The sequence below is a fragment of the Neovison vison genome, chromosome 1 (genome assembly GCF_020171115.1).
Source record: "Neovison vison isolate M4711 chromosome 1, ASM_NN_V1, whole genome shotgun sequence".
Classification (NCBI taxonomy): Eukaryota; Metazoa; Chordata; class Mammalia; order Carnivora; family Mustelidae; genus Neogale; species Neogale vison.
In genome coordinates this window covers 77,595,599-77,615,092 of record NC_058091.1, presented here as the reverse complement: position 1 = coordinate 77,615,092, position 19,494 = coordinate 77,595,599, and the positions used below count along the sequence as shown (strand labels likewise).

General features: G+C 37.3%; 1 protein-coding gene across 2 annotated transcripts in view; it reads left to right on the top strand.

Moving 5' to 3' along the window:
- Positions 1-19,494, top strand: part of CLVS2 (clavesin 2) — an 83,386-nt gene that overhangs the window by 35,640 nt on the left and 28,252 nt on the right. For both annotated transcript variants that reach the window (XM_044249628.1, XM_044249618.1), the window contains one exon: positions 14,461-14,571. In XM_044249628.1, the coding sequence (XP_044105563.1) occupies positions 14,461-14,571 (111 nt within the window). The remainder of the gene's footprint in view (positions 1-14,460; positions 14,572-19,494) is intronic.

The window sequence follows — 19,494 nt, the reverse complement described above, 5'->3', positions numbered from 1 at the left end:
TCAACTCTTGACAAATACTCCCGGCAACTGTATCTTAAAGGTGGCCCAGTCTACCCATCTCTGGTCGTACTACTCCTTCTCCCCAGGACACTCTTCCACTTGCTCCATTGCCTCATCCACAACTACCAGATTTTCACTGATAACCCAAAGTCTATTTCATAGTCTACTTTTGGGAGGACTTTCATCATGATTCTTATTTTTCTCTTTGGTCTCTGGCATCGTTTCTTTCCTTCAAACCTAACCACACCTTGTGGAAATTATTTTTCTTGATTTATGTTACTTACTCTCTTTCCCAGTAGCACATAAATTCCTTCAAAGTAAAGTGTCTGCTTCATTCACATCCCCTTTACATTTCCCAGGTTAGAGTAATGCTCAGTAAATATTTGCTAAGTTTAATAGATACTTAGAGGGCTATTTTGTGGTCTTTATGTTGATTTTTTTAAGCATATGATGTTTTTACCATTAGACATATTTGCAAGTTTGTGAGTATGTGTGTGCGTGTTCTTGTGCGGTACATGGTCATATAAGAACATTTGAAAAATATAAAATATACGAAGCATAAAATAAAAGTCATCTATTATTCAATTACAGAGGATTAACCAGGTGAGTATTTTGATATGTTTCTAAATCTTTAATATTCCTTTTTAAAATAAATGATTTTTTTCCTGATTTATTGACTTAATGTATTTTGATTATTTTCTTTCATTAAGAATTCTTTGAAAATACCATTTTAGTTGCTCTTAAACATTATATATTATAAACACATTATTCATTTATTCACTGTTTTGTTAAAGTAACTTTAAATTGATCCCAATGTTTTCCTCATTACAAAATATATATAAAACATTGTTATACATAAAATTTTACTCTAATTAACGATGATTTCCTCGTAATTGGTTTCTAGAACTGGCATTAGGGGACAAAAGCAGTATATTTTGAGGTTTCTTCCAGGAATGTTTTACCCATTTATATTCCCTCAACAGAATCTGACGGCTCCTGTCTTGCCAAACTCTTGCAGCATTGAGTTTCATCATTAAAAACAATCTGGTCTAGTTTCACATGCCTGATGTAGGCAGGAGTGTCCTGAAATATCCACTTAAGGATTTCTGCCTAATTCTTTTTATAATGTGCTCTTCTCAATTCCTCCAGCCCGACGTTCTGTGGCTTACCTCCCCTTTGGCAATTTTGAATATGAGATTGTCAGCGCTTCTGAACGTGTGCCACTGAGGTAGTTTAGAAGTCTCGTGAAAGACCTAATCCATTATTGATACACTGGCTGGGGTAATAGTAAGATCATCTGCAGTTGACTTACAGATTGGAGCTCGAGGCCTCAAGATACAGGTCACAGAAAATTACTACATATTCTATTTTGATTAGAAGTGGTGCAATTGTTTGTTACCCTTATTATGCATTCACTTTTTTAATTGTTTCTAATTTCTAATAACATTCAATTTCTAATAACAATGTTTAGATGATCGATATATATATTTTTATATTTTATTTTTTTTAATTTTTAATTTTTTATAAACATATAATATATTTTTATCCCCAGGGGTACAGGTCTGTGAATCGCCAGGTTTACATACTTCACAGCACTCACCAAAGCACATACCCTCCCCAATGTCCATAACCCCACCCCACTTCTCCCAGCCCCCCTCCCCCCAGCAACCCTCAGTTTGTTTTGTGAGATTCAGAGTCACTTATGGTTTGTCTCCCTCCCAATCCCTTCTTGTTTCATTTATTCTTTTCCTACCCACTTAAGATTTGAGGAAGTGGTGATGCAATATGCATTCACTTTTAATAGAAGAGCCTGACTTGGGAACATGATGATGTAAACAATTTTATAAGTTGGCAATTTATACTTTGGGTTCTCTCCTGCTGTTATACTTGACTGAAATTGGTATTTCATGGATGGTGAAGAGGTGTGAGAATGGCCTTGTATCGTGTTCTGCAGGCCTTGTGTTATGTGTCTTGCCTCCTGTGTGTACAAGGCACACACCAGCAGCAACTAACTTAAGTAAGCCTTGTGTCTTTGTGTTAAGGCTCTGTGGCTGTGATTTGCTTCAATCTGTTATCAACCTTCTCTGACAGAAAAAGTAGCTGGGGAGAACACCATACTTATTTTGCTCACAAAAGAAGGATCTTCCTGCCTGTTATGTGATGACTAAACATGTTCCAATTAGTTTTCCGGGTTGGTTTTACTTTAAGAAATAGTTTTAGCTAGGAAGAGCTCTTTTGAGGAGGAATATTTTATATAATATCCCACTAAGCTGCGTCAACACTCAGACATTCCTCTCTCCACGCAGAGTTGATGCCACTGAATCACCAGTGTAATTTAAGAGTTTTATCCAGGTGTAGGGATTTCTCTAAACTAATAAACCAGCATTTGTATTCCAAGGACCCTTGTCGGGTGAGGAGGGTCGTGTTTGAAGCAAAGTTACCCAACACCAACTGATTAAAGGTGGGCACAGGAAAAAAAAAAAAATATATATATATATATATATATAATGATTTGTCTAGAATTAGAGTATACTAGAGACTTTGAGATAGATTAGTCAGTTCTAGCCCACAGACTGCAGAGTCCCTGACCATATAGTCATAGGGGACTCTAGGAAGCTTTCTCTCTATAGTATCCCTCTGTTGTATTTAGTAATTCTGTGTTTGTGGCAGGGATTCTTTTGTTGACAGGAATGCATTTATCTTATGAGTAAGTAGATTCATCACTGGAACCTAGAAGCCAAGTGTATGGATTACTTCAATACAAGTGTTCAAAACTAGCAGGAAAAGGAAAAAAAAAAAGGGATAATTTTTTTTTCATCCGTGGCATCCGTGTATAACAAGTTATTATGCTATTATTTGTAATATATTTACATGTTATTTACAAGTGACTGTTATGTTTACTTATTATTTGCAAATGATAAATTACTTGTCGAAAAGGAAGTGGGGTTATTCTTTGTAGATTTAAACAAACCAACTATACTGTTATTTAAGATTTTTAAAACAAAATTAAAAATTTAGAAATTCTGGTCTATATTAAGATTACAGCAATGATAAGAAGATCACAAAACACTCATTTTCACTTGAGCAGATGATAATCATGTGTGTCTTGGATGAGGAAAGGGTAACTCCTTGCTTTTCTCTGGGTCCGTGGCATTTGAAACTGGAGAAGCCCTTGACCACCACTGTGTCCTGAGTGACCTGAGAAGATTCCCTCTAGTCTTCTTGAGTGAAAGTTAAGAGTAAATTCTGATTGTAGAATCATGAAAATGATTCTATGTAATAAAATCCTTGTATTCAAAATGTTGGTGTGAGACCTGAGCTTCCCACAGCATATATCCACTCACAATTAAAGGTCATGATTATTCAACACCTTAGAATCCTATGGCAGGTTTCCTAGTTATTTGCATTGAGAACATACAGGCCTTTGGTAAGTCCCTCTATGCTTTCTTTCATGCACCCTATAAAGGAGACTATCAGGCAACTTCATTATACACAGGCATCATTTCTAATTAACTTAAAAATGAAACCAGAGGACACCCTCAGACAAAACTGAAAAAGAGCAAATCTAGCACATCTTTATAAAGGGAACTGAATTTCATACAAGGACAATGACAGAGCAAAAGTGAATTATTAGGAGTCACAGTGTCATGAAGCCTTCATTAGCTAAATATTGATGTATATAGGAGGATGGGGAGAAATGGCTACTTTTTAAATAGAAATGTCAAAAATGATATATATTTGCCTTTGGGTAGAACATACTCTGTTGACCGCTCCTAAGAGAAATATATGTTGACGCACTTATATTCATGATAGACAATTTAAACAATAGCTGACATTTTGCCAAAGGTCTTAGAACAAACAGATATTGTAAAGTATTTCATGCAAATCTAGGGATATTAATTTTAAAAATTTAATCTAAAAAGCTATCTATATTTTAGTACATATTTAGATTAGGATTTTAATATTTGGGAGGGCAAAATCATTTCAAAATATATTCATATCTTAAAAATTTTAAGATATGATATGATTAAGATATGATATATGATATTTTAATTCTAAAAAGAATTTTTACCTACAATGCTACATATTAATGGGAAATTAATGTATACTGTTACTTTTTTAAATGATCTGTCATGATTAATCCATGTTTCTTAAAACCCTTATTAAAATTAAGATGTAGTTTTCTGAGGAATCATTACAAATTAAGTCTGTAATTTATGTGCATTTTGTTTCAGAGATTGCTCATCAAATAGGAAATCTTGCTAAGTGATTATTTTGAAATACAATGTGATATATCTTTGAAGGCTGACTTGTTTCCTCTAGTAAGAACTGATTACTCATTTTTTAACCATTTAATTATTTTTTTCTCTTTTCTCAAACTCCCACTTGTTAAGTAAACCTAGAAAATGTTAATAATTATTGTTTCTCTACATATCAGAGCAGTCACCTCTTTTGGTTAAATTTTGTTTCTATACAATTCTTTGCATTTAACCCAGTTCCTTTACTATCTGCTTACCTGGATAGCATGAAGTTTTACCAGGCAGTTAGAAGTTAAGAGGTTGGAGGTGAGGCACCCTCCTGCATTTGTACAATCCCAGTTTAAAAACTTAGCTCTGTGGGCACCTGTATGGCTCAGGCAGTTAAGCATCTGCCTTGGACTCAGATCATGATCCCAGGGTCCTGGAATCAAGCCCCACATTGGGTATCTTGCTCAGCAGAGAGCCTGTTTATTCCTCTCCCTTTGCAGGCTTCTGCTCCCCCTGCTTGTGCTCTGTCTCTGTCAAATTAAATACATAAAATCTTGAAGAAAAAAAAAAAACCCATACCTGTGTACCAGGTCAAGAGCCTTTGTTTTCAATCTGTTATTTGCCTCCATTTACATACAGCTCGTTACCAGTTATGAGGCAGGCATAGAAAAAGACATTCCAATTAGCTGGTCATTAAATAGTTTACTGGCTGCTCTTTCTTAATTTGGCAAAATACATTAGTTAGAATATTTTGGTAAAAATCCTTGTTTCCCTCATGAAAGCAATGAAATGACTTGCCTAGGTCTGCCTGCCCAATATTAATGAGGCTACAAATAAGGAGTTGCAGCTATAGCTCTGTTCTCTTTAGGTCCAGATACTGCACAGAATACTAGAGGTGGGAAATGGAAGCAGAACTCTGGAACTAGGACAGAAATGATTTCCTTCAGGAATCTTAATCTTTAAGAAAATAGGTAGGATGGATATACAAATAGCTTACCCAACATTCTAAAAGATAGATATGAGTATACAAATGCTATTATGCCCAAAAGTCATATTTAGGAAAATATGGTGTGGTTAGTATGTCAAGGCACATCAGTTTTTTTCTTTTTTTCCTTGCCTTGCCCCCCCTTCCTTCCTTTATTCCTTCCTTCCTTACTTCCATGTGCTCATTTTCATTATTAGATTAGCTAAGAGAGTTTTTATTAAAATTTTCTGAATTCTCTATTAACAGAACTCTTAACTGAGACCTTCCTACAACTATCCAGAATGTTAAACCTGTATTCTCCACATTGGCAAACTTTCACTGTGTACTCTTCCATTTCCAGTCTATTCTCTTCAATATTCTGGGCTGCATTTTAGATCTGTGCTTCCCGGGGATGTCTTCCTCATCTTCCCCCTCTTCCTAACACTTCTCTATAAAGCAGACCAGTCTTAAGTTTCAACATATCTGAAGGACGCTAATATTGGTGCAATCTAAGGAGCTAGTAGTACCGGCTGCTGTAGTAGTCACCTTCTACTTTCTATACCTAGGCACACTTTTAGAAGGTGTGATATTATTATATATGTTTTATACCTATGAAGCAATGTAAAAATTATTCTCATAATTCCAGACTTTTATATAAAATTTCATGTCATCGATATAAAACTTAACTGAAAAAAATTAGAAGCATACCTTAAGATTGCTTTTGTCTCTGGTTGGTAAGGTTATGAGTAACTTTTTTTTATTACACTTTATTTGATATTCAGAATTTCTACAATAATTATGTCCAATATCTATACTAAAATCAGCATAAAAGAATAGTGCAATATATTTAATCTTAGTATAATTTTAGGGATAGAATTATGGAATTAAAAGTGTAATTTCTAGGTGTTGTATGCTATGATTTATCATTATATGCACTTTGGCATCATGCATATAATAGTTGAAATTATATGCTTCAAAAAAGTGCAGTAAAAGTAGAAAAGAAAAACAAACATTAAAAAAAAAAACAACAAAAAAAAAACTAAGCGGGATGCCAGTTTGGTGCAGTCCCTTAAACATCTGACTCTTGGTTTTGGCTAAGGTTGTGATCTAAGGGTCATGATATTATGCCCCGCATTGAACTCTGAGCTCAGTGGGGAGTCTGCCTGGGACTCTCTCTCCCTCTCCCTCTGTAACCACCCTAAAATCAATCAGTCAATCAATCTATCTATCTTTAAAAGGCTAATGAGTTTAATTTTGAATGAGTGAGTTGCACATACTATTTTTGCCTATGTTTACACTGAGGTCAGTTCTTAACACTTTTGATCATTTCAGGAACCCTAGACAGTCTTGTGAAACAAGACCAAAGTTGTATTTTTAATTCTCATAAAAAACCTTCATTTTACTTATTTATGGCTGCAAACTGTACTTTGATTGTACCAGAAATTATATTGATTTATATTGTTCTCAAATGTTATAATTTACTTGTAATAGTATTTTATAATTTTTTTGTATTTCATCAAAATCAATTAAAGAATTTAATAATTTATTAATAATTCATTCTCCAGTTTTTCTTCTTGAATAGCTAGATTCCTGAGGCAAACATATTTTTGCTAAAAATATATCAATAACTTACCTATGTACATTTGAATCAGATACATATATTTACCTCTCTATAGAGTGCCCACAGCGCCAGTATCTATAGTGTCTATACAGTTTATATGCCAATGAGAAGAAAGTAGAGGCTTTGCTTTGATTGATATCATTTTGTAATCGTTGGCAATAGCAATCAACTTTTAAGGAAACTCACATATTATGTGAAGGAAATGCTTCCAAATCCGTCGTCTCCCAAAGAAAGATGTTTACTTGAGTGTATGGTCAACAGAGCCTTGGGGAGATGTTGAATTCCACTAGAGCTTTGGCAGGGCAAGTTTCCATGAACTCAGTGTTCAGTCAAGAAAATCTGTACATACAGAAGAAAGTGTACCACTCAAGAAGAAAATGAATGGGAACAGGTGAATTACCAGAAGTTATTAGTAGGTAGAAATTCTGTTAACTTTCTTCCACCCATCTTGGCTGTACTCTCACTAATTACAAGGTGCTTCTTACTTCATAATCTCCAATGAAGACTATTGTGGCCAGCAGTCAGTGATCAGTGTATTGTATGTTGTATTCTATTCTATTCAAGATTTCATTTATTTTAGAAGAAGAGAGGAGATAGTGAGAGGGGGAGTCACAGGAGCAGGGGGAGGGCAGAGGAAGAGGGAGAAGCAGAGTACTTGCTCAGCAGGGGAGCCTGATGCGGGACTTGATCCCAGGACCCTGAGATGACGACCTGAGTCAAAGGCAGATGCTTATTTGACTGAGCCACACAGGCACCCCTGTAAGCTGTTATTTTAATTATTATTTTGTACTATGTAGTGTTTTAGGACCAAACAACGTCTCATTAAACCATTATAAAATTACTTCCATGGTCGTTTCTATGTGTGTAGTGAAAACTGATACTTAATACGGTGGCCCAGTATTTGGAGGTATGCTTAATGATTAACTGCTATGATTGGCCATTACCAGTCCTAATAAATGTTTCCATTTTGCAGATAAGGAAACTGTGGCTCAGTTTACTTAAATAGTTTACTTAAGTGGTAAATTCCAGAATCTATTTTATTCAAAAAACATTCACCTAGCTCTGCTCTGGGATACACACACACACACACACATAAACACACGCTGAAGTTTTTAAAATGTTAGGAATGTAAAGAAGAATCACACACGGTCTGGATCTGAGTTCAGTGCACAAAACAAATCTCTCTTGATAACTCAATGACAAATGGATTTACATTGGAAACGTGGGCGGAATTACATTGTCACTAGGGGACTGCGTCTGCTTTCTTCCTTCTGAGGTCCCAACCCTGCAGATGTGATCCAGAGGTCAAGAAACCGCTGTCTCCACCCTGTCACTACTGCCATCCCAGCAGCCTCTCACCTAGTGATACCTAGATAGTGGAGGGTAGTATCCACATAGTGCCATGAACCGTTGTCCCACTGGACTGTGCCTAGCAGCTGTTACTGCAGCAAAAAAAATATGTTGCCTCCACTTGGTCCTTTAAATCTTGCTCGCATGCTTCTAATCGACAGAACTCTTATTTAGAAGCCCAGCTGTCAGATTCTTTTGTTTTCGCCTTCCATCCCCTGCCCTGTTGGTTGGGGCATGAAGTGAGTGAAGATGGATGCAGGTCCAGCACCCACAGACCATATAAAACTCACAATCAAGCAGTTTAAGAGCTCCCAGTTTAATGGTTGAGGTGGACAAATGAAGAGACAATTTCAGGGTCATATGGGCAAGAGCAGTGAGAGACCTAGGCACTGTGCTCATGATGGCAGAGATGGGCTTTCAAGGGAGGACAGGGCATGGAAAAGTGAGAGAAGGGATGGAGAAGAGCTTCCTGGAGATGCTATCACCTAAAGTAAGTCTTAAAAGATCAACTTTAAAAGACAATAGGAAAAGGGAGGGAAAGCCATGCCAGGCACTTGGGAGAGAACAGTCAACAAGCTATAAAACCACACATGAACATTAATAGACGTGACAAGGGTACAGGCGAGCAGGGGAGAGGACACAGTGGATTTGGGGCTTTACTGTGATCATGAGGGTGAATGTGGAAATATGAAGCTACAAAGAGCTAAGGATATAAATGTTGCAGGGCTTGGGGCATGATAGAGGTAAGAAGATCAGACTTCTGGTTTCCAGTTCTGCTTGTAGGAAGCGTGGAAGATGCGACTTTGTCCTAACCACAAACAGCTGGACAGCCTGAAAGAGCAACAACTCTTATTAGATTCATAGAGAGGTGAGGTAGCACCTCTGTCACCAAGACTGGAGGGATAGACGGGTGAACGCAGGGAGTCTTGGCTTACTGGAGCAGAGGCTCGTAAGGGTCTACAGACCTTGGTGGGAACTAATGCTGGGACAGGACATCGTGAATGTTAAATGACAAATTGCTGGAGGCTCGTTGGGAATGGGGCTGAGAGTTAAAAATTCCAGGGGGCCCAGTCATAGGGGGCCCTCCACATTTTTCTGAGATTTACTTCCAGGAGCTGGGCCAGGTTTTCAGTAAATATTAGGAAAAAATCCCCTTGTGCTTCTGTCAGAGGGAAAGGAAAAGAAACCATTTCAAAATACGTCAGAGCACTCTGTTGTTGTTGTTGCTTTTCTCCAAGTTTTTATTTAAATTCCACTTAGCACACATACAGTGTATTATGAGTTTCACGTATAGAAGTCAGTAATTCAACACTTACTACAACACCTGGTGCTCATCACAAGTGCCCTCCTCTGTTCTTTTTTTTTTTTTCAGATTTTATTTATTTATTTGACAGAGATCACGAGTAGGCAGAGAGGCAGGCAGAGAGAGAAAGAGAGAGAGAGAGGAGGAAGCAGGCTCCCCGCAGAGCAGAAAGCCCGATGTGGGGCTCGATCCCAAGACCCTGGGATCATGACCTGAGCCGAAGGCAGAGGCTTTAACCCACTGAGCCACCCAGGCGCCCCGCCCTCCTCTGATCTTAACAGGGTTTGCCCGCAGGAGAAAGTTAACCAGAGCCTATTGTTAGAAACTGGCTTGGGAGTAGAAGGTACCCAATTCTAGCCTTCCACATGGGAAAAGAGAAATACCCAACTCTAGGCTACCTGTCCCACCTAAGGGAAGAGAAAAAAACGGAGAAACTCTTGGGAGTTCACAGTCTAGAGGCACTGACTCACTAGCAGACTAAGACCTCATCACAGGACTGTGGAACACTTCCCTCCCCCCACGCCTCACCAACGCATTACAGTTGGCCGACTTACAGCAGTTCCTTTTATCTGGTACATCATGTCTGGCTATCAAGAAGCAAATTATAAAGCATACTAGAAAAAAATAAAAAAAACCCCACAACTTGAAGAGAAACAGCAAGCATCAGAACCAGACCTGGCAGGAATGTTGGAATTATCAGACTGGGGACTTTAAACAACTTTGATCGATAGGCTAAATGCACTAATGGGTAAAGTAGACAACATGCAAAAACAGATGGACAGTATAAGCAGAGAGATGGAAAGTCTAAGAAAGAAGAAAAAATATCTAGAGATCAGAAACACTGTAACAGAAACGATGCCTTTGGTGGACTTATTAGTAGACTGGACTTGACTAAAGAAAGAATTTCTAAGCTTAAGAATATATCAATAAAAAGCCCCAGAACTGAAAAAAAAGAAAGAACACTGAGCAAAAAAGGTGGAACAGAGTATCCAAGGACCTCAATGGCTACAGAAGGCATAACATGCATAACATGCGAGTCATTGTAGTGCCACAAAGAGACTAGAAAGGAAAAACGATGGGCAATAACAGTGAGGAGAAGGAGGGAATCAAGGGTTATATTGTCCTTGTTTTGAACTTTGATGCCTGAGAGGTGGCCCTGAATCCGAATTTTAACCTAGATGAATTTCACTGCAAAGTCAGGGGTTTCCCTTCTCTTTTGCCCTCTCTCAACTGCTTTTTGGTGCTGATCACATCCTTCCTTATATAAAGATATACCCAAGAAAGTCCATGAACTCATATGTAAGTTTTGTGTGTATGTGTGCATGTTCATTTTTCGATAAAGGTGCATGAGCTCCACGTGATTGTCGGTTTAAAAATACTGAGCTAAAACATTTAGCTTCACAGCTTGATAGCTGATGTTTATTCACTTTTGTTCTAGAGATTAAATGCCCATTCGGGAGCATATTTTAAAAGCATTCCAAGTGGTTCTGCTTCAGGTAGTGCGGTAGGTTAAAAATTCTTGAAGATCTTCCTGCCATGAAACACAGAGGTGTTAGATAAATCCCAACAAAAATATTTTCACATCCTTTGCTGAACTCTAGGGAGCATGAGAGAAGTCACCACCCCTCACCGGCCCCTGAACTGTGAGGCAAGAACACTAAGTCTTCTGGAAAAACAAAGCAAAACAAAAACCAGGAGAATTAAGTGAAGCCTAGGTGGTTCTGGAGGCAAGTGTTGACTGCGGGAACCTGCCACTTTCGAGGGTAACGATTGCCTAAGGCCTGGGGTGGGCAGAAGCCAAGATGAGGCTTGCCTCAGCTGAGACTAAGGGCAAATGGGGACTAAATGTGAGACTCTGCATTCCTCCAGGGAAGATTTGTGCTAGGAAAATCCCTGCTGGCTAGGAAACTTTAAATAAACCTCTCCTTCTCTCCCATAAGTGGGTAGAAAAATAATAGTAATAATAATATTGGTATTAATAATAATAATAGTCTTCTCTGATAATCTGAGACCATAATTTTCTCATGTGAGTTTGAGATTTGAATATGCACTGTACTATCAGAGGAATCCCAAAATGGCAAATTACATTAAAGCCAAACCAGGTTGATAGCTGGTAGGAGTAGGAGTAGGAGCTAGTAGGAGCTGATACAGACCTTATCTGGAAGAAGGCATCTTCAAGCGACCTACTTCAGGATTCCCAATGATTAATATAAGCCACATAAGAGTTCACCATAGACAAGATACTGTAAGCAAGATCAGCAGATACAGTAACCAAATTCAGGCGCTCAAGGACTAAGAAAATACCTATGTATTAAATAGTTATATTATTAAATAATGTTATTAATGATGGAATTAAAATAAGCAAAGACAAAGTAACTAGGGAATTAAAGTTACATGAAAATCTATCTCATAACCCATAAATTGGCAAAATTAAACAGATTGACAATACTAAGTGCAGTATGTGGAAGAGCTGGAACCTTTCTTATTGGGGGGAGGAGGGGTGGAAATTGATATAATTGCTGTTACCAATCATGTAAAGTTGAAGTATGTACACTCTATGACTCAACGTTAACACTTTAGAGATACACGCCACACAAACACTCGAACATGCCCGAGAGACATGTACAAGATGAAGTCTGCACAGCAGCAGGGTTGGTGATGGCAAAGCAGACCAAATATTTGGAAAACAATATGCACTGACAAAAGAAAATAAATTATGATGTACTGTACAATAGTAGACTATATACAACCGTGACAATGAACTACAGCTGCGCATGTATAAAACTCAAATATGAGGAGCCTCAAAAACAATGTAATGTGACAACAGAAGAATACATTCATTACGGTGACATATTTATAAAGTGTAAGTACTTAGAAAAACCTAACTATATTTTAGAGATGTTTGTATGTATACGCAGAACAAATTATAAAATATAAAAATAAATAAAATATACAAAATTATAAAAGAACAGATAAAATATAAATTTATAATATTACCAAAATAAAAACCAGAAAATTACAATAGGAAATTTTAAAATGTGGGAAAGGGCCAGAGAATATGAATACAGTGAACTTTAAGGTTACTAGCTATGTTCTAGTTCTTAAGCTGAATGGAGGGCACTTGCATGTTTATCTTAGCATTCTCTAAATTGTATATACGTTATTCTCTCTTCATGTATAAAAATGTCATGACTTAAAAAATATTATATCTGTATTTCTAGCTGATTCATTTCTATTACTCTAACAACTTCTTGAGGAATGAAAAGTATGTGTTTATTAAGGAAGTAAGGCACTGACATAAAAGGAGACATATTTTACCTTCAGATATTCTAATGTATTTATTTATTTAAGTACTGTTATCTTTTATGGTGTGCTACTCCAGAGATAGACATTGCTTTGCAAAAAGAAACATTTATTAGCTCTGAAAATGAACATAGAAAACCATGAATTAATTATTAATGCTTCTAAGTGTCCCCCCAAAATTAGAACACTTTAATGGGATTATACCATGCATGTTTTTGACTAGACAATCTAATATAAGAAAAAATTTAGGGGCGCCTGGATGGCTTAGTCATTAAGCATCTGCCTTTGGCTCTTCAGGCTCCTTGCTCAGCAGGAAGCCTGCCTCTCCCTCTCCCACTTCTCTCTCTGTGTCAAATACATAAAATCTTAAAAAAAAAAAGAAAAAAAAGAAAGAAGATAAAGTCTAAATTTAGAAAATGCATCTATGATTATTTCAGTTCCTTTGCTTTTCCTTTGTTCCCATTCATGCTCTGAATAGAATCCAAAAGAATTCCAGTTACTGTGATAACTTGAGAGATGCTTCTAGTGGTATAGTTTGTTTAATAAGACTTTTGTAGTCCATTCAGTGTGGGGTTTTGAACTAGTAGCGGGAATCAGTCCATTTATGTGGAATCCGTAGCATACTCAAGCGAGGTCAGATGTTGCAATTCATTCAGTTAAGGATTTCCTTCGTATTATGGAGTGAAGTGGGATGTACCTGTTTAGTTGCACAGAAAGAAAACACCTCTCTAAATCACTTCACATGCAAAACTTACACAAGAGAGGTCTTTCTGAAGAGGGGGTTGGCTTTACAATAGACCCAATTTCTTCCTGTGGGGTGCGCTATGAGGGTGTTGACTTAATTTAACCTAGCAAAATGCATCCTCACATTTCTTAGGCTACAACACTAAGCTTTAATTTTGTTTTCGCATTATTCCCTGCCCTTTTTTAATGGCTGAAATAAGGGAAGGAGAATGTTTATAATGAAGTCGGTAAGATAGAATAAAGTGAGTTTTCTTTTTTAAAGATTTTATTTATTCATTTTGAGAGAGAGAAAGTCTGAGAGAGAGCATGAGCAGGGAGAATGGCAGAATGAGAGAGGGAAGCAGACCCCCCCTACAGAGCCAGGAGCCCAACGTGGGACTCAATCCCAGAATCTGGAACTAATAACCTGAGCTGAAGGCAGATGCTTAACCACCTGAGTCACCCAGGCCCCCCTGAAGTGAGTTTTGATATATGACAGTGCTCACATTGTAGATAACTATAGTGAAATTTTTAAAAATATTTTAATATAAATACATTTTAGAACAGAAATAATTTAAATGAAACACTTACCTAATGTAAATTCAGTATTTGACAAATCCCTAAGGTCTTTTATTTCTGTTTCTTGGCCTATAATGACTGTTTACAGTTTGTAGGCTTTAATTATGGCACTTCCTAAAAATGTTGAAGTTCTTAACAATAAACTGTGCTGAAGAAGGATTTGCTCTATTACATATTGCTTCAGTTTAGGTCTGAAAGTTACAGTGTTTCATGCAGTAAGATTCTTCCTTCTTTCTAATTCATTTTAACTGTACAAATCGTCTCATTTAAGCATGTGGAAAAACAAATTTATATACCTTATGACCTTCCTCAAGCCTTCTCAATATACTGAAGCATGTGTTGATTTTCTCCCCGCTCCGTGTCTCTTTAGGATAGTTTCCCAGCACGATTTGGAGGAATTCATTTTGTCAATCAGCCGTGGTATATCCATGCCCTGTACACCGTGATCCGGCCTTTCCTAAAGGAGAAGACTCGGAAAAGGGTATTTGTTTGTTTCTTTGTTTATATATTCTTTCTCCTCCCACATTCAATGAATTATACCGTATAACGTGTACGTAATATTGGCTGTGGTCACATGTGCCTCTATATTGCATATAAATATTCAACATACAAGACATTTAAAAATTCTTGAAGACCTTATGATTAATTCTGATCACTGTATATATGAAAGAAATATTTAAAAGTCTGCTTCTCTACTCTCGCACAAATTGGGAGAACATTTCAGTACATTCATTAGATATTAAAGCGTAGGTTTAAGTAAAAAAAAAAATTGTTGTGTCATGTTTCTAGATTATTAGTATACTTAATTTCAAGTGAGACCTAGAGAAAAGTTGTAACTTTATAAGCTGATATATGAATGTTAGTTATTTCACAATATGTATCAAATTGAGTATAGTGAATTTTGTAATCTCTAATGTAACTTTATAGTGATTGTCATGATCACTCACACATTTCAGAAAGAATGCTGCTTTGTAGAAATATTAACATTTCTTTTTTTTTTAATAATTTTTTTATTTTTTATAAACATATATTTTTATCCCCAGGGGTACAGGTCTGTGAATTGCCAGGTTTACACACTTCACAGCACTCACCAAAGCACATACCCTCCCCAATGTCCATAACCCCACCCCCCCTTCTCCCAACTTCCCTCCCCCCAGCAACCCTCAGTTTGTTTTGTGAGATTAAGAGTCACTTATGGTTTGTCTCCCTCCCAATCCCATCTTGTTTCATTTATTCTTCTCCTACCTACTTAAGCCCCCATGTTGCATCACCACTTCCTCACATCAGGGAGATCATATGATAGTTGTCTTTCTCTGCTTGACTTATTTCACTAAGCATGATACGCTCTAGTTCCATCCATGTTGTCGCAAATGGCAAGATTTCATTTCTTTTGATGGCTGCATAGTATTCCATTGTGTATATATACCACATCTTCTTTATCCATTCATCTGTTGATGGACATCTAGGTTCTTTCCATAGTTTGGCTATTGTGGACATTGCTGCTATAAACATTCGGGTGCACGTGCCCCTTTGGATCACTACGTTTGTATCTTTAGGGTAAATACCCAGTAGAGCAATTGCTGGGTCATAGGGCAGTTCTATTTTCAACATTTTGAGGAACCTCCAGGCTGTTTTCCAGAGTGGTTGCACCAGCTTGCATTCCCACCAACAGTGTAGGAGGGTTCCCCTTTCTCCGCATCCTCGCCAGCATCTGTCATTTCCTGACTTGTTGATTTTAGCCATTCTCACTGGTGTGAGGTGATATCTCATTGTGGTTTTGATTTGTATTTCCCTGATGCCGAGTGATATGGAGCACTTTTTCATGTGTCTGTTGGCCATCTGGATGTCTTCTTTGCAGAAATGTCTGTTCATGTCCTCTGCCCATTTCTTGATTGGATTGTTTGTTCTTTGGATGTTGAATTTGCTAAGTTCTTTATAGATTTTGGACACTAGTCCTTTATCTGATATGTCGTTTGCAAATATCTTCTCCCATTCTGTCAGTTGTCTTTTGATTTTGTTAACTGTTTCCTTTGCTGTGCAAAAGCTTTTGATCTTGATGAAATCCCAATAGTTCATTTTTGCCCTTGCTTCCCTTGCCTTTGGCGATGTTCCTAGGAAGATGTTGCTGCGGCTGAGGTCGAAGAGGTTGCTGCCTGTGTTCTCCTCAAGGATTTTGATGGATTCCTTTCTCACATTGAGGTCCTTCATCCATTTTGAGTCTATTTTTGTGTGTGGTGTAAGGAAATGGTCCAATTTCATTTTTTCTGCATGTGGCTGTCCAATTTTCCCAACATCATTTATTAAAGAGGCTGTCTTTTTTCCATTGGACATTCTTTCCTGCTTTGTCAAAGATTAGTTGACCATAGAGTAGAGGGTCTATTTCTGGGCTCTCTATTCTGTTCCATTGATCTATGTGTCTGTTTTTGTGCCAGTACCATGCTGTCTTGATGATGACAGCTTTGTAATAGAGCTTGAAGTCCGGAATTGTGATGCCACCAACTTTGGCTTTCTTTTTCAATATCCCTTTGGCTATTCGAGGTCTTTTCTGGCTCCATATAAATTTTAGAATTATTTGTTCCATTTCTTTGAAAAAGATGGATGGTACTTTGATAGGAATTGCATTAAATGTGTAGATTGCTTTAGGTAGCATAGACATTAGAAATATTAACATTTCTTTAATGGCAAGTTACTTGAGTTCCAAGACTGATTTTTATCTAACAATGAGGATATTCAAAGTACATACAACAAAATAATCATCTTTTTTCTGTGAATAAGACAATTTATATAAAGTATTTAGCACAGTGCATGGTACATGGTAAATGCTGAGCACATTTATCATTATGATTAATAATATAGGTTTTAAGATGGATTTTAATATCCCTTATTTCATTTTATCCAAAAGGTTGGGAAGAGTAAATGTAGGAAGCCTGAGCTCCTATTTCAGAGCTGGGAAAACTAAGTCTGTAGATGGTTAAGTAACTTGCTTCTTCATTTACAGAACTGTAGTGTTGTAGAGCTAATATATGAATTGAAATATCTCCAGATTTAGTGCTATTTTTACCACTGCGCTGTGACCAATTCTCAAATGATTAGTTCCAAAATAAAATATACTTTATGTAAATGTGTACTGAAGGTAATTTTTCATGTTTCTCAATGAATGAGAAGGCACTTCAGGTGTTTCTGAGTCTGTTCTAGAAACCTCATTGCGAGCATAGAGGAGAAATAATTGTTAAGTATGTGTTTGTATCAAACACTGAGCCAAAGGTCTTCTGAATATGAATTTGTTGAAATGTTCCGTAGTATAGGAGGAAGGCTTCTGTAAATAATTACAGTTTATATCAGGAATTGTTTCTACTGGTGAGAATCATATCAATTTACATGTTAGACTTCAGAAAAATGTAATGATTTGCTTCACAAATAACACTTTCAAACTCTGTTTTATGAAGAGTTGATCAGGTGATCCAAAACACCTGCTGAGGTTTTAGTACATATTATACTGGTGAATGCTTCTGTAGTAGTCACTCTGTGCCACATGCTGTTCTAAGCACTTTACATATGGTAACTTATTTACTCCTTACAAGGAAGGCTCTAGGGGAAGCATTGTTATTTTTCTCCTTCTGTAGATGGGACAATGAGGCACAAAAGGTTAAACAAATTGCTCTAAATCACAGCTAGGAGGTAGTAGAGCTGAAAATGTGGATTTGGGGGGAAGACAGTTTCAGACAGAGGGCATAGTAAAGACGAAGGTCCTCAGGTAGAAACATGCCTGGTATACTTGCCAAACAGCAAGAAGGCGCAGAAAGCTGGAGCAGAATGAACTACTGATGAGGGTAGTAGATGATGGGATAGAAGGGAATATGGTGGGCCAGATCATAGGGGGTCTTGTATTCCATTGCAAGGGTCTGGGCTTTCAGTCAGAGTGAAGTGAGAAATACTTGAAAGACTGAATACCAGGGTGACTTGTTCTGAGCACAGTGTACTGCTCTGTTGAAAAAGAACTAAGGGGGATCAAGTCTAACCCCAAGCTCCAGGTTTGAAGTTATTTGATTGAATTAGATAATTTTGACAATGCCTAGAAAAATTCATGAATAGCTTTATTCTAGATGGAAGTGAGGTATCTGAGCTTTGCCATTTTAATTAAGACTATATGACTTGTAAATCTTCATAAGAGAAAATAGTTATAGGTTAAAACACTTTTGATTTCTACTTATATATATATATAAAATCAATATAAAGTACAAAGCTATTATATATCTTTACAGGTATTCCAAGTGATTCAGCATCATAATATTACTCAAGCATTCTATACTTTAGATGCTACAAATCTGTGCTCTAAAAAACTGGCAAAGAAAAACCCAAGGAATAATTGTGCATCTTTTGTCACAAAAAGGAAACACCTGGTTCTTCTTCTTCTTTTTTTTTTAACTAAATGAAATCTTTGAGTCTTTACCATATTGGACTGCTGATGGGAATAGTAACCCTAGGTGGTAGAGGAATCCTTTCTCAAATTCTCATCAATATCTAGAATATTTCTTCTTTCTTTTTAAGATTTTATTTATTTATTTGAGAGAACATGAGAGGGGAGAGGGTCAGAGGGAGAAGCAGGCTTCCTGCTGAGCAGGGAGCCCAATGTAGGACTCAATCCCAGGACTCCAGGACAATGACCTGAGCCATTAGGCTCCCCTCTAGAACCTTTCATGTGGAACGAAACTTCCATCCAGGATGGCTGCTTCTGACATCCTCACTATTCAAGTCAGTATTAGTTTCTTGAATTAAGGTCTCCTTCTGCTTCTGAGTTGTCTGTGAAAAAGGAAAATAGCATCTTCACTAAAGCTGGAACCTAATGCCTAGGCTTCAACCTCCATGCACTCTTCAGTTATTCCAGGGTTGTGGTCTTGTCACTCCCAAGAGCTGACAGGAAACAGGCTTCCTCACTGATTGGTGCAACTTTCTACCTGTTTCTCAATATGGTGGACTCTCTCTTCGATTCCTTGCTCATTCCCAAATGTATTTCTCTTTTCCCCCTTCCACTCAGGTGACCTACCATAATCTCTTTAATGGCACAGTGTAGAGAAATAAAATGAAAGTATTATTTAGGCTAATTCTTAGAATAGTAAGTTACTCTGAGGCAAGGGAGCCCACATGGGCAAGACTTCTTGCATGAAATGGTGACAGAGAAAAAATGTAAGGAGATAAAAACATCAAAACTTTAATAAATGGGGGCGCCTGGGTGGCTCAGTGGGTTAAGCCACTGCCTTCGGCTCAGGTCATGATCTCGGGGTCCTGGGATCAAGTCCCGCATTGGGCTCTCTGCTCAGCAGGGAGCCTGCTTCCCTCTCTCTCTCTGCCTGCCTCTCCATCTACTTGTGATTTCTCTGTCAAATAAATAAATAAAATCTTTAAA